The sequence below is a fragment of the Anastrepha ludens genome, chromosome 3 (assembly GCF_028408465.1).
Source record: "Anastrepha ludens isolate Willacy chromosome 3, idAnaLude1.1, whole genome shotgun sequence".
NCBI lineage: Eukaryota > Metazoa > Arthropoda > Insecta > Diptera > Tephritidae > Anastrepha > Anastrepha ludens.
In genome coordinates, this window is record NC_071499.1 from 87,356,509 (window position 1) to 87,373,398 (window position 16,890).

General features: G+C 37.4%; 1 protein-coding gene across 7 annotated transcripts in view; it reads left to right on the plus strand.

The window, feature by feature from the left end:
• The window catches only part of LOC128858392 (integrin alpha-PS2), a 135,841-nt gene that overhangs the window by 96,882 nt on the left and 22,069 nt on the right, over positions 1-16,890 (plus strand). For all 7 annotated transcript variants that reach the window (XM_054094633.1, XM_054094632.1, XM_054094631.1 and 4 more), the window contains exon 6: positions 15,442-15,503. In XM_054094633.1, the coding sequence (XP_053950608.1) occupies positions 15,442-15,503 (62 nt within the window). The remainder of the gene's footprint in view (positions 1-15,441; positions 15,504-16,890) is intronic.

Consider the following 16,890-nt stretch of genomic DNA (forward strand, 5'->3'; position numbering starts at 1 on the left):
AAGCAATAACGAGTAAGGAGTGCGGTATTGAGTGTATGAATGACTTTGTGCTGAGAGTAAATAGAGATTTTGCCCAAAATTACCAAGCAATTTGGCTGGTTGGTTCCTTATGGAGAATTTTTCATAATTACCAGTTTTCTGATTTGTCAGCGTACCTCCTTAAAACTGCTGTAGTAACATAAGCTGATGCTAAATTCTGTCTCGAAGAGAAAAAAACTTGAATTTATGTGGGTTTAAGGCGCACTGACACTATGACGTTCATTGTGAATTGCGGATATGTGGTTAATGATACCTGAGTCAATTACCAATCTAGGTATTGCAAAGGCAGTTAGGTGAATCAGGAGCCTCAAGTACAAAAGGCACAGCTGAGGGTTTTTTAAGCCATACAGAGTGAAATTTTTTATCAAACCCAAGAGGAATGAGCTATGACGATTGCTTGTTGAATCGATCTCGAGTCACAACCCATGGATCCAATACGAGTATATGGCACAATAAGCATCACCTCATCTATTTCGTCGCACGAGTATGTGTATTATGCCCACCTTTTACAATACTAAGGAAGCGAAGGGTCAGATGTACTGAGAATGGATCAGCTACGTTCTCATCTCTCGACAAATTTCATAGGTTTTTAAAAGAATTAGGGCAAATCGAAGAGGAGTTAATGTGGAGGTGTGGTATTTCTCTTTCTCTAGATATATCATACTCCTTGACTTTTTTTTAGGTATTAGGGGGTCTCGGTGGTCTAGAGCTCGAAAATTTGGGATATTTTCAGGAATTTTTTTTGCAATAAAAAAATGAAAAACGATATTTAAATCTTTTAGTCTTTTTATTTAACTTCTTTTTGACTCTCCCTAGAAATTGGTCCTAGACGGTGTTATCCATTTTGGCTCTTCTATTTATCTCAAACACAAAAACTAAAAAAACTATTAATCAGTATGACTGCCCCTATGTACTAGAATGAAAAAAAATTGACAAAATGACGCGGTTTTGAATTCGACACTATAAAAATCGGATTATTTCAGTTTTTTAATAAAAAAAAAAAAATGAAAAATTAAAATAATAATATGGTTGTAGTACGGGCGATAGCCATGGATGGTGTGAACAACATATTAAAATTTCAGACGATTCGGCTGAATAGTTTTTTTTTTGACAACACCAGGCCGAAAAAGTTTTTGGAAATAAATGAGTTTAAAGTTTGAGATACAGGAGCGCGCGGACCGCTCAAAACCTAGTTAATGGGCTGCAGAAGCTATAATATCGAGAATTTCCGCATGAAAATTTCACAGTATATTCTTAAGATATTCTTAAGATGCTTTCGAAATATCGAAAAAACAAAAAACCCATTTTTTGAAATTTCTAGACCACCGGGTACAATGCACGAGTGCTGGCATTTTCATAAATGAAGAGTAATAGGGTATATAAGATAAATTCATCTGCAAAATCGTTTGCTTCCGTGTCTGTTTGCTTATACGTGTCCAATCGCCTTTCCAACTCCTTAACGAAGGCCAATAGTTCTGATAGTCGCATTATAGTACATACAAAATATCAACCTTAGCCGTAGCAGGGACCGCGCATTCCCAAAATATTTTTATTCGTTCTAGTACACAACATCCAGTCACTGCAGAAATGCCTCTATCAAAAAACTTTATCGGGGACCTTCGTTGTAAAATATTCGTAGTTGGAGTTATCTGATGGCAACTGGTACTTCTAGAAAAATTTGCAAAAAAATGTGCATCGATTCCGTGCCGATAGTCGGTTTATGTCTTGTTATTTGTAATCCTAATTTTAGCTGCTATAGATATATTTAAGTAAACAGTATCATTCGTTTATGACGCCGCTTTAATTGTGTATTAGTGAAGGAAATTTCTGGGCAAACGTTTGACGACTCCATAGCGGTGTTCGTCCAAAAATACATCGCTCAGCGATTTTACATTTACACTACGGCTGTCATTGCTAAACACATATTGAACTAATATACATACAATATATGTAGGTGCACGTGTTTGTACATAATTTAAGAATAAAGCCATTAAGTCGAATGTAAAAGCATTTTGCTTTCTACATTTGTTATGGCACTTCACATTGAGCATGGCTTTTGGTTTTCCTATGAATGAAAGGGTGTAAAAAAGACATATTTATTATAAAGTTTCCACCAGTCTTGAGGTCAAACCGCGACGAAGCAATTTGCATACAATTTTATGAGCTTCTTCAAATATACAAAATTGCAAAATGTGGTTGGAAAGCTATTTATGTGCTGCAACAATTTAAGCTAGGGTGATATTTACAGACATGCCAAAAATCTATATACATTATTATGAGTATTTCTCTGTGCCCAATTTCTATTTAATAAGTTTTACCAAAATATGTTTACGCGGGTATTTACCCCGCTTATGTAACAGGTTTGACCACGGGCTCACTCTCAACGTCGCCGATGTCCTCACTTTCGTCCACAGTAATGCCGCTTTCAGGCGCTTCTTTAACTATCTTTGCCTCTGCGCCATCTGGTATTTCGATCACAGTATTGACGTCGGCTCCAATGCCACCTGTTTCTTTAGCTGAGCTATCCGCAACTTCTGCGTATGCTTTTACCCCCGATATCACTTTAGTCACAGCTTCTCTATAACTGTGTCCTTTGTGCAAGTGGGCGGGAATCGTGCTGAATCTCAGTTGCCCTCTTGTATGCTTTCATTTATTGGTCGCCGATACCTGTTGTGAATAGTTTCCCAGTTTTCAGCTTCTTGCTGCAGAGTACTCCACACAGGTGTGTACGCAAATGCCTGTTCTGGGTGATGATGAGCTAAAGAAACCTCTTTGTTTCAATGTCAATTGCTCGTGGTAGGTACACATTCATCAGGTGCACATCTGGTTTGTTCTCCTTGTCACATTTGCCTAACTCTGGATCTTTGCATCCGGACAGTTTTGACGCTCTTTCACGCAACCAGTTGGCACCTTCCTCGGTTGCATAATCGACTATTACTAAGCCTGCTTGAAGGTGTATACATTCGAATTTAGGTTCGGATTTGCATTCCGTTTACATCTCCTCTACAAGGAGTTCCTCTACATTTGCTTCTCCCGTGAGGGCATTTGTGTATGGAAGTATTTGGCAGTCTTAAATCCATAATGATGGTGGCATAGCCAACACTAATTTTCTTGCAGTTTATATTAGTTTTCTGGATAATAATTTACATTTATATAATATTTACACTTACCACCATTAAATTTTTGGAATAGAAATGTAAACCATTTCGGTTTTGAGTTGACAGTTTTTTATTCCAAATTTTGTAACTATAAATCCAAATGTATTTAAGATCTTCTCTGTGCATAACACTTTTAGTTTTATTGTAGGTAGCCCAAATGTATAAATCATTTGAGCTACTTACTCGAGAATAACCAACGTAGGTATGTATGTATATTGATGGTGGTAGAAATACCACCAATAGTACGCAGATCAATATCTGTTTTTTCAGGTTTGTCCTTATTAATTGTTATTGGAAAACACAGAAACGTTGAAAAATTTATCGGAAATTCAAGTCCTTTGAATTTGAATGGGTAATTTGTTGGGATAGTTGGAGTTCAGAGCATTAAAGCAGACTCTCCTTTACCACAGCCACTCAAAATACATAGTTGCTTCAAAAATATTATATAAACATATATTTTTTTTTCAAATCGGTAGAGGCTTTCATTTAAGCAGCTTCAAAAAGTAGTTGTACATGCTTTATATTATAAGGCAATCCGAATACTTTTTTAATTGAAAAATATGTGGCAACGCCATTAAAAAATCTTTTTAAATAAAACGTTCTCAATCATAATTTGTGTGATAGCCACATCCTAAAACTCAATTCGTCTAGACTGCTATTTACCATTAAGAGCTAAGTGGCAACGCTATACGGAAACAATTTTATTTAAAGCTTGGTTCATTCTTTCGAACACATTTTATTTTATTAATTTTTGTTCTTTATTTAAATATTTTCTTTAAAATCAGATGGCAATGCCGTTTAAAAATATTGTTGGAATAAAACTATGCTTTTTCTTACATTGATGTATGTATGCTTGTATGTATTTTTTACAATACATTTTTTTATTGAAATGAATTTCCCAATTTCCAAAGATGGCAACATCGGCTAAAGAATGTTTTGTTAAAGCGCTTTGTAAATATCTTTTATCCGACATCCATATATTAGTTTTCAAATTAAATGTATCTTAAATTGCTATTTTGCAAAAAAACATGTGGCAACCCTAAATAAAAATAATTTATTTTTATATTAATTCCTTCATTTGTTTCCTATATCTTCCTATTCAAGGGAAATTCGTAATGAGTTCGTATTTTTGAATTAAAATTCAGGTGACAACTCTTTAAAAAAATGCTTTGTCGTGATATATACCTATTCCTATATTAATTGCCTTGTCTATATAATTGGCGCTTACACCCTTTTTGAGTGTTTAGCCTAGCACCTCCTCCTATTTCTGGTGTACATCTTGATGTACAAATCGAGGGGCTAACAGTTCCAAGCCGACTGCGAATAGCAAATGGTGTTTTGTGAGGAGCTTTTTCATGGCAGAAATACACTCGGAGGTTTGCCATTGCCTGCCGAGCGGCGACCGCTATTAGAAAAAACGTTTTCTGTCATTTTGATGTTTCATGCACGAAGATTTCAACCAACGCACTTTCGAATGGTAGCCACGCACCAGTCATTGCTGCCACTCGCCATCATGTGGCGCTGCAGAGTAGCAACTTCTTCCCCGTTCAATCTATTTTTTCGAAATAAGCAAAATCAGTAAAATGGTTAAAGTTATTTTTCTTAAATTTATTTTAGTTGTTGGCGTAGCAACGCGCGCCGGGTACAGCTAGTTTCTAATAAATCACTTTTTTTTAATAAAATACAAACAAGTGGCAACACTATGTAAAAATAAGTTACACACAAACTATCTGCGACCAATAGACTTTCCAACGGTTGAAAATATAAAAATTGGGGCAGTAGTTTTTGAGTGATGTTCTTTCGAATAAATTTTCTTTGGTTTTGTATAGGGGTTTTCAGTAAGAGCGCTTCAACTTTTGAACTTTTTTGAATAAAACACAACCGGTTTGACTTTTTTAACTTTTTTGTTTTATTATCGAGTTTGAACATATACATTTAAGTATGAAATTCGATTTCTTTTGCATGACCACCGCGTGCACGTTTTACGAAGTTCAATCGTTGAACCCAATTTTCGACCACTCTTTTGCATAAATCGGCCGAAATTCCAGCAATTTCGCGTTCAATATTGGCTCTGAGCTCACAAATCGTCGCCGGCTTGTTACTGTAGACCAATGACTTCACATCACCCCAAAGAAAATAGTCTAGAGGCGTCAAATCACACGACCGCGGCGGCCATTCGACCGGTCCATTTCTGGAAATAATGCGCTCATCGAACTTACTCTTCAACAAATCAATTGTAGCGTGTGCTGTGTGGCTTGTGGCCCCGTCCTGTTGAAATCACATGTCGTCTAAGTCCATACCATTCAATTGCGGGCAAAAATAATCGTTTATCATGTCGCGGTATCGATTTCCATTCACAGTAACGTGGCGATCGTTCTCGTCAACGAAAAAATATGGACCAATTACGGCATGTAAACCGCACCAAACAGTGATTTTTTCGGGATGCAACGGTGCCTCATGAATCACGTGTGGATTGCTTTCTGCCCAGAAACGCATATTTTGCTTGTTGACAAAGCCATTGAGCCAAAAGTGAGCTTCATCACTGAAGATGATTTTTCGACTTTAAACTTTCTTAACAGAACACGCATTTTTATAATAAAATTCAATGATTTACAAGCGTGCTTCAAGTGTGTAGCGTTCCATGATGAAATGTATACTAATGAAGTTTACAAATGACAAGCGAAAAATAAAAAAACATTGCGTCGTTCGTATCGAAAAACGCCTTATATTGAACTTTACTCATAAAAGTGCCAGTCTTACCTAGGCTGCGCGTGCACCTTCATATACACATATTTTTGTATGATTTATGCGCACATCCATGTTTCAATCTATTTTTGAAATGGTAACTAGAAGCGTTACTTACTCACGGCTCAAATGTCTGACAACTGACAAAAGCAATGTTGCTGTCTCTAATCTAAGATAAAATATTTAACAAATTTCGTTATTTCCGTTACACGCACGACTCTGCAACATTATACATATATGCGTTGGCTAGTTTCTTAAGAAACGTTAACGAAGTGCTAGAAACACATCTGCATATCTTATATCTACCCAAGTATGTAAATGCTTCTATCAACTTCACAACTTCCGACGGCACTTGTAGGGTTAAACCTACCCACACACACACTTAATCACTTCTGTGATTTGGGTATTTCGGTAGCAGCGCCTCTACACTTAGCTTTAACACGTCGATTTGTGTATTTTTAGAATTTCGATATTTGACACTTACAAAGTATTTGATTACATATTTTTTGTCTTCCGTTTGCTGTCGATATTCTCCCCATATGAAATTTGAAGGGATTCCCTGTGGTTCATTCAGTTTGTTGCTTGAGAGTGTGCAAGTACAATGTAGATACATAGGTATGTGTATAGAAGTATTTCGTTAATGTGTTTACATTTCTGGCGCTACACAATAATTCGTGTAATTTCGTAAGGGTGAGGGCCTGCAATGGTATCAATATACAAAATATATTTAATTTTTCTTTGGGCGGCTTATGATTGTGACTTCCTTTTTTGCAGTCAATTTCTGACTGGTTAAGTGTGCGGCTTTCAATGGTTAAACGCAAATTAATTTGCACTTTATTTTGTGGTTTATCATAGGTCCGAACTCGACTTAATTGAAATATGAGTTGAGTTTAATAGTTTTATTACTTTTTAGATGCAGTAATATTTTTAAATTTTTGTCTATCCACTACTGTAATTAAATAAAAGGTGATTTTATTTATAATTTTTTTTTTAATTTATGTACTCCCCTGAATCTTTCCCTTTCGTTTGAAGTAATCCCCCTTCCACAAAAGTAAAGTAATCCCCCTTCCTTGAGCCGTCGAGTTTTCCAGTTCTTGAACAGTCTTTAAAAACAGTTTCGGAAATGGTTTTCAGTCACGCAACGATTTACGTTAATTACACAGTGACAGTAAAAGTAATACAAAAAAAATTTCATAAGCACGTGAAACTGTAGATTTCATATAGTTATGCTGCATTTTGCTTTTCTCATCAATTTAATTTTGTAAAGTACATTAAAGTTTCAAAGAATTAAATTTTCAGAAAATAGTTTTAAATACTTAAACTCACTCTATAATATTAATTTGAATATAAAACCAAAGAAGATATATCCTTTAGTTGAAAACTTTTGTGAAGAAGAGAAAGCCAAACTTCCACCGAAATTATCCAAGAGAACGGCATGAATTTTTGAAAAAGTACGATGCTCAGTCCACTTCCGATTGGAATACGGAAAGTTGCAATTTTTTGTAATATTTTTACGCAAATCAAGTTTTGTTTCTGGCATTTAGACAATATGGTTTGGCCGAATGAATAAATGAATCGGTTTCAATCCGGCGGGCGATTATGGCAACCATCTTTAGGCAACCCATCCCAACCTACAGTGAAGCATTTTAGTTGTTAATTAACCATTTGTCTACCACAAACAAACAAAAACAACTAAAATTACCTAGTCCACAACAAAACCTTTTTCGGGCCCTCTGAACTTCACCGATATACTTAGGATTAATTATTTTAGGTATATAGGGTGGGCCATATAGCGTTTGCTTTTTGAACCACCTATTTTTTTGAGAATGGTATCACAAATGACATGTCAAATGTGTTCATAATTTACTTAAAGGTTTGACATTTACGAAATGGGACGCTATACGCTTGAACAATATTGGGAAATATTGAAAACTTATTTCCAAAGTGGTGAGTCTTCTAAGTCTGAGTCTAAGCAAAATTGTCGGATTTGGGGCTCAGAAAATTCACACTTTACTGTAGAGAAGCAAATGCATTCACAACGAGTCACTGTTTGGTGCGGTTTTTGGTCTGGCGGCATAATCGGGCCACTTTTTTTCGAAAATGAGCGAGGAGCCGCGGTTACAGTAAATGGCGAGCGTTACCGTGACTTGCTCAACGAGTTCTTGTTTCCAAAAATTGAAGAGGATGGCATGGACGACATTTGGTTTCAACAGGACGGTGCAACTTGTCACAAGTTGCCAAAGTTACACTCGAACTTTTGGCTATCGTTTTTGAAAATCGAATAATCAGCCGAAATTCCGATATCAATTGGCCGCCTCGGAGCTGTGATTTAAGCCCGTTGGACTATTTTTTGTGGGGAGCCGTTAAGGACAAATGCTATGCGAACCATCCAGAGACGATTGATGCTTTAAAACACGAAATCGAAGTTGCCATTCATGAAATTGGAGCCCAAACAATCGAAAATGTGCTTAAAAATTGGGTTGGTCGAATGACCTACTGTAAGGCCAGTCGTGGCAGTCATTTGAACGATATTATTTTTCATTCATAAATGACAATGTTCAATCTTCAAAATAAAAAAAAAAGTTTGAAAAAGTATTGATTCGTTTTTTTATAGCCAGTTCAAAAATCAAATTTTACATGGCCCACCCTATATTATCCCAAACGAAGTAGTCCAATTTATTAAAATAGATGGGCTAATGCGGAAGAAGTATTATTGGTACACCCTTGTTAATAAAAAAAATTGGCGAGTACCTTCGCGACGTCATATTCCAACATGATAGTGCCCCCTAGAAAATGGCAAAATAATTGAATAATTTGCAGTCATGAATTTAAATCCAATTGGAATTAGTTGGGCCTAATCATGGACTAAATCAACTTTGGGAAGGAGTGCAAGAGGAATAGCAAACTATTTCACTAGAGTATATATTCAAATTGCATGATTCAATGGCCAACCGTATGAAGCTACTACGCAAGCTAAATGATATTGCAAAAAATACAAAATTTCTTAGTGTGATAATAATTCTTAACCCTAATCCCATGTCGTTTCATTTGTCACTCCTATGTCGATGGGTCGCTCGCGTCCGGCACTTATTTCTACTATATAACGCCAACAGAAAATTAGAAAAAATTCATAAGGTATCTTCTGAGCTTTAACTAAGCATATCCAAAGAAATTTTTGCAAAATTTTTTATTTGAACAATATTTTATCATAAACAAATGGTATGAAATATGCGCCGTGCAGTAGTTTCATAAAAAATTCATGATTTCTCAACGAATTGGCCGTTCACGAACGACCTATCGATATGGGATTAGGGTTAATAAAACGAAAAGCTTTTTTGAATTAATCAAACGAAAAAATTTAGTTTGGTCTTCTTTAATTTTCATTTTTTTTTTTTTTTTTTGTTTTGTTTTTTTTTGTCGGGACAACTAGCAAGTGCCGCACTCAGACATTAATTGAGTCCATTGTACTACACTTGGATTCCCTTTTAATTTTCTTTAAATCTACCCGATCTCCGAAGAAATCTGAGTAGATCTTGTGGTGCCAAGGAGCCAAGATGGTCGCTTCTTAACACATCAGTGCCAAAGACCTCAAACCACAGGAAGTGGTCCGCCGTCTCATCCTCCTCTTCACAAGCTGGGCATAGTACACTGTCTGAGATGCCCAACCTTTCCATGTGCTTTGCCCACAGAAAGTGGCCCGTCATCAGTCCAACCAGCCGTCTGCACTCCTTAATGACAGAAGGGTTTGCGACAGTCGATCGGACATGACAGGTAACATCTGTTTTGTCCATCTGCAGCCTTTCTCAACCTGCCAAGCTCGCTTGTGGGTGGTAGTTACCCATTTGCTAACCGTGGCTGTGATGGCCGCAGAAGGGAGTGGCAAAACGGGCTCCGGGCCAAAAAAGTTGGCCTCAGAGCCCATCTTAGCTAAGGAGTCAGAGGTCACGTTACCCGCGATACCCACGTGTCCCGGGACCCATGTTAGCATCAGGCTATAATGTCTACCGAAATAGTTCAGCCTGGATTTACAGGACTTGACTACCCCTGATGTGGTTGGAGGGCTGTCTAAGGCCATAAGCGCAGCTTGGCTGTCGCTGCAGACACATATAGATCTGCCTCTCCATTGTTTTTCCACAACAAAGATCATCGCTTCTTGAACTGCGTACACCTCCGCTTGAAACACAGATGCATGCATTCCAAGAGCAAAGTGCAGTTTTGTTCCGCTCGATTCCACGTAGACCCCAGAGGCGGAGCCATGCTCGGTCCGGGAGCCATCCGTAAAAATGCGAAAACAGTGTTTGCCGGCCTCATTTTCTGAGTCTTCCCACAACTGAGCCTCTGGTAGCACCACACTGTATCTCTTTTCAAGTACGACTCTTGATGGCATGGAGTCAAGGGGCATGGAGAGAATCGTTGGATCGATGTCCATGCCTTCTCTGTGTTCCAATGCCGGACAAGGGCCGTACCAGTTCCCACTGTGTTTCAGTCTGCAGATGGCCTTCAAGGCCTCTCCTTTGACTCATTTTTGCACCAGATTTGCATATGCACACATACATATATATCACCACAAAAATGAAGCTTTAGAAATATCTACTTTAAGATGATTGTTTAGAATTGAACGCAGTTACTTTAAAATCACTACAATGGCAATAAGAAGTCAATTCAAACTACATTACACATTTTTGTTGCAATACACCGGAAAAAAAGTATATACAGGCTTGTTCAAAACCAGGTTTATTCCTGTATCAAGTGCTAATTTGACACTGAGAGTTCTTTTCTGCTTTGAATGAAATCCTGAAAATTTTGTTTAAAGTAGAGAGTTACTAATAGACAACTCTGATGGTCGCCGTGTTTAATGAATCAAATAACAGATTAATATTTTATAACACACATTTATAGATTAATTTTAGAAATATTTCTGATGAAAAAGGGCACTCACAATTCAATATTATTTTTAATATTTTGAGTAAGTTCTTATTATCTAATATTGGTGAGAGACAATTAAGGTGATATGCATCTCGGGGTGATATGCCCAGTTGTTGGCTTCTGGGCTACACATCGACATTTTAGAGAATGACATACTGTCATCTGTCACTGTGCGTGTACCTGTTTTCTGTTTTTTTTTTGTTTTATATACAACATATGGGATAAGATGCACTTCTCGAAATTAAAATTTGTATTATATGTATATAATAAAGGGTCTTTCAAAACTGATTCCTAGATGTCGGTAGTGAATAATTCCTATACGGTGCCTTTTTTTATGACAGCTGTGATATTTGTCTAGTAGACAGATATCAAATTTTACACGACATGACAACGCGTTAAAATTATTGAAACTAATTATGAAAATGGTCGTTCCTTAAGAGCAACATATCCGATATTCAGTGATTTTTTTGCTGAAAAAAATCACCCAAAAGAGTGGACAATTCAAAGGTTGGCGAAAAAATCTCAAGAAATTGGTTCTTTCGAGGAAAGAATAAGGACCAAAAACTGGATGTTCTGTTGAGAAAATTGCTGCTGTAGCGCAAGGTGTTGCTGATATCTAGACGATCGCAACAATTATGCATTCATAAATCTACTCTTTGTCGGATTTTATATGTCGACGTGCTCTTGGTGGACATTTAAATGAAGTAATTTTTCACATAAAATCGTTAAGAGCCAGATTTTGAATAAAAGTAGTGAAACTGAAGAGTATAAATTTTTACATGTTTTATTTTAAAACAACAAATAGGCGCGTCTTTTGAAAAACTCTTTATTTATCATTATTTTGGGAATTCTTTTTATTCATCGGATAGGTAAATGTGTAAATATGTATATGTGTATTTTTTATATTGTAGTATCATGCAAAATGTGGCAACTTGGACTAATAAATTTTTCCGTTTTTTTTTCATATTTCTTTTAATCCGTGAACGATGAGTAATGAGATTATAACAAACTATATTTTTTTTTATATTTTATTCATTTTTCCTTGAAAAGCATATTCAACATTTGTGGCCATTTTTAATCAGTGGATATAAGTATAAGTATTACCTTACTTTTCGTCCACCCTGTGCTTTCCGCTTTTGTCTAAGCTTTCGAAAAATTTGAAAAAAAATATTAAAAAAATTTTAAAATGTTTAAAAACTAATGTTGCGGAAGTTTCGTGTAGTCTATATTTTATACGATAAATCCATCGCGTATGTATAATTTAAAATTAAAAAAAAAAAACATTGAGAAGAAAATGTTGCACATCACTCAAGTATTTTTCTGATGATGATGAGTGCATGTTTTTGTAACTAGTAGCACCTTTCCTCCTTCTCAACGGAAAATGAGCGAGTGCCATTTCACGAACTTTCATTTGTGGCTACCGTGCCCGAGAACAAGCATCTCAAGCCAACATTTAAACATTAAGAGCCCAATTTGACTTAGTATTTGAAGGGAAGGCAGGCGACTCTACTAGTTGCTTCATCAGTTTATATCTCAAAGCAGATCGGATTGCATTTTCGTCCGGACAACAAAGAAAATTACCGCACAGAAAATGTTGGGAATAGGTGACTTTAAGCCACGACATTTTTCGAAAGAATGTGGTATGAAAGGCCTGCAGTCACTTTTAGTTCTTTAATGTATTTCCCCAACTATTGGTGTGAAAATAATGCTTTCTAGATTTCTCACAAGATTGACATGGAACTAAGGCAATGGTGATATCTTGGGCATATGGTCTGCTCCATCAACGCTTTAGCGCTTTTTTTTGCGGTACAATTAAAAATATAATCTTTGTTTGCAGCAAGATGTCGAGACATGACCACACAGCCCATTAAATAATCGACCTTTTGTGTGCGGAGCTCGGCCGTCTGGTCCGACTTAGAGCGACGCTTTGTCCTTTTAGAAGATCACTCTGAACTTAGTTTTTTTATAAAGTTTAGCATTTTGCTGGATATCTTGAACCACATCTAGATTGATACCATAGTCGCTCTCCAATTCGTATGCGCCACAGACTAAGAAGAAGGTATTATAAGTACAATTAGTTAAAGCATAGAAGTAACTGGTGCTTAAAACTATACTCCGTCGCTTCCTTAGGCAAACCACAAAATCTGTTATCCGCAAGTCATATCTAACACTGATTATATCATAAACTGCAGCACACTGCCGTATAACGAGTATGTCTAGTTAAGTTCTAGAAGTCGCTCAGTGACCACCCATGCAGGAGGCATGCACTTCTTTGTTTGCCTTTTCTTATTTAAATTATGACAAGTTATAGCTCTGCAAAATAACCCTTAAATATTCCGCAGAGTGGCTCTAAACCACATATTAGACGTCGTTGAGCTGAAAGTTTTGCGAGTCCGTTAGCCCACTCATTGTCTTCAAGCACCTCATGCCCCGGGACCCATCAAAATGTTAATATGCTATAGGTTGGGTTCCCATCGTTTCAGATGAGTTTTGCAGCCGCCAAAAAGTTTCGATGTTGCTTTTTATGACTCTGAGATCTCTAAAGCAGCTCGCCTATTTGACAATATATGAACACTGGCCTCATTTGAAATTTTATGTAGTCATTGAAGGCCACAAATTTCTTTTACGAAAACCTCCGCCCAGGATAAGGTTTGCTTCTCTAGATGGATAAAAATAAGATGGTTTACTTGTTGTTGTGGAGCGAATTGATTTAAAAAAGTACGCAAAATTACTTTCACTGTACTCCACATCAATTACACGCACCAAAAGTGGTCAATCACCAACATCAGCTGTGTGGAGGATGCATCACATCATCTGAGTTCGACCAACATTGGACCTAGTGTACATTCCGACGTTTCTCAGGGCAATAAATACCAACTTAACGCACCAAATGCCATACTAATAGTTACAAAGAATTTTTAAAGCCAAGAAAAAGCCTACACAAAAAATCACAAACAACAACAGCTGCAACAGCAACAAATTACAAATTATATTACAGTGGCAACAACTAAACAACTGCGACAACAACATTGAAACTTAAAATGTTGAACCAAGAAAAAAACAAGCAAATGAAACGAAATGCTCGACAAAGCTAATTGAAATTCTACACGGGGGCGATTTTATTATGAGAATTACTTGAATTACCTTCTTGAATGGTGGAAAGTTAGATGCGTTGCAGCAAAAGCAAAATAATAAAGAACCAACCGCAGCTAAAATAATAGCTTAAGCAGTGCGTGTGTGTATGTGTGTGCGAACACTCTCGCATTTAAAGTGAACATTACACAGAACAAGAGAAAGAATGCCTTCTCGTCCAGGTTACCACAGTCCACACCATGTACCACGTGCACAAACATTCAACCGCGACGTATGTCGCCGGCCATGTTCACAATGCGAGTCGTACAGAAGCACCAGGCAACAAAAACAATAATAACGCTAAAGTCATCAGTAGCCACAAACAACCAAAGCGGCAGAACAAACAAAGTCAAGGCAAAGGAAAGCCAACCAAGTGAGGAGTAAAGGAATAGAGGGGAAGGGGTGCATAGTAGGTTTGCTCCTTAAAGAGGCACTCCTTGGCACGCTAGCAAAAAAAACGTTGTGATTTTTTTTCCACTATACGAGTATGTGCGCACAACACACCATTGGACGCTGCTTTGAGGCACGCCATACCTTAGCTTCGCAACGTTTAAATTGAAACACTTTGGCGACAAATTGTTATCGTTTAATTTGATCTTTCGCACAGGCGCGCACGCAGTGTGGCACAATGTACAATAGCACACAATGGCGAGTATGAGTACAAACCAGCAAATATTCTGACTGCTAAACAGCGCGTGCAACAATAGCAAGAACCCAAGCAAATGGAGCAAATAAAAAGTGACGCACGATCATTGCCACTGCCTGCCACAAATGCTGCTGTTGCCAATTCCGCTATTGTTGTTATTGACTTTTTGCCTTTTGTTGGCTGTCATTGTTGTTACTGTAGTGATTGTTACTGTTCCGTTGCTGCGCATGCAATACTGCTGCAATTGTGTTTAGGTGTTGCAAAACCTTTGCAATCGTAATCGCTGCATGCACCTTCACCTCGAACGCCTCCACCTCAAACGAATAGTTGCATACGTATTCACGCACGTTTGTATGCATGTCTGCATGCCTACGTACCTATATGCGCATAAGTACCTGTGAAAAAGCATTTTATTGGTTCTAGCTTTGCTGCTCGCCTTTCTGCTGCCTGCTGCTTGCTGCCTGTCAGCTTGTCAGCATTCAATTCCGCAAGGAATAATTATCCTTATTTGGTTATTAGGCATCTCAGCAACTCTTTTATGCAATTCGTTGGCTTTTGGTTCATGACAAATATTTTCGTGATTTCCACCATATTTGTAGGCATGCATGGGTATGTGCGAGAATGCAATAGAATTCCGGATGAGATATCGGCAGTTGATGTCGTAAGGGGCAGTTATTTGAATCTGGCGCAACTCAGATCTAGTAGATTAAGATTTAGCTAATGCGTGTCTATATTACATTTTATTTATATTTGAATCTTTAAACTGAAAATAAATTTCCCATCTATTCATTTCAGATAACTGGGGCTATCATCGGCAAGGCTCTTGCCAGGCTGGCTTTAGTGCGGCAGCAAGCTCTGTAAGTATTTAATATTTAATACATTTTTATTTTCTAATAAATAACGGTAGAGATCACTGCTAACTGCAGAAACAAATTGGGCAGAATTGAGCAAGCGAGAAATGTTCGAGTTGATTACCGTCTATCACGAAATTTCCTAATTATCGCAAAATAAGCTTCAATTGAGAACTTTAGGGAATGCAGGCCTCATGATCCCTATATATAATTATATATCTCTCTAAAATTAATTAAATTAAATATTAATTGCAAACAGCCTTGCATGAAGTAGTAGGGGCTGTGGATAAATTTCTAGAAAGGAAACAATTCACTTAGGCATAGTAGGCGCAGATTCACTAGATTCGTACATAGGCGTAAACCGCAGGCTCTTCTTTGGCTAGTAGTTATTGACGAAGTTCTAACTTCTTTAAACGGGGATGGCGGAAATTTTGGAAAGTGTAATGGCTGTACTCAAACCTGACAAAACGGAGTTGATGCTATTCACCGGAAAATACAAACTCCATCTTTTAGAATTTCTAGATTAAACAACCAGATTCTTACGCTCTAGTCGGAAGTCAGGTATCAGGGCATTATAGATTTCTACTTTTGTAAATCTATGCTCCTGCATATAGAACTTGCGGCTCTGTCAATTTTGACATGTGGATGCCTAGTTTGGTGGGTATTTCTTCGAAAGGGTTATAACATTACTAAATTACAGAGAGTGCGGAAAACTGCATGCATCGGCATGACTGGGGCATTATGTACTTACTTCCTGTTGATCTTCAAGTTCAATCAATTGCCGCTCAGAGCGCTATAAGGTTGAAGGAGGTTCGCATCTGGAGGCAATATCCTATAAGGTTTTGAAGCTTGTGCTAGAACTATCTTTCTAAGCAGCTTGGATTGGAAGGAGGGAAGAGTCTGTACGGACATAGGTACCTCTGTTTTCACTTATCGATCCAAGATGGTATCTGGAGTTGGGGCAGGGGTTTTCTGTAGATCAACTAATATTTCACTCGTTTTAACTGCCGTAAACGTCTTGAATGTGGGTTCCATGGCTTCAGAACATTGAGGAAAATCAAATTGTTTATCAGATTGCCAAGAAAGGGTCGACATAACCGGTTTCAGTTGTCCCCATCTCACACATTTCTCTTTCGCAGTTGCTAAAGAAAAGCTGCACAATTTCTTTCTTAAAAAAGCGCGAGACAGATGGAGTTGTATCTTATCGTATGTTATCTCAAAAAAACTTTGGCCTCAGTACGACAGAAGCATGACGTTTAAAGTGCTGGGGATCCCACTCCACTCAATTTCCAAACGAATAGCGGTAGTCACCGGTCACTGGGTGATCGGAACTCATGTGTTGTTAATATACTCGTATTTATATACCATTAGTTCAGTTGGAAAAAACATTTGG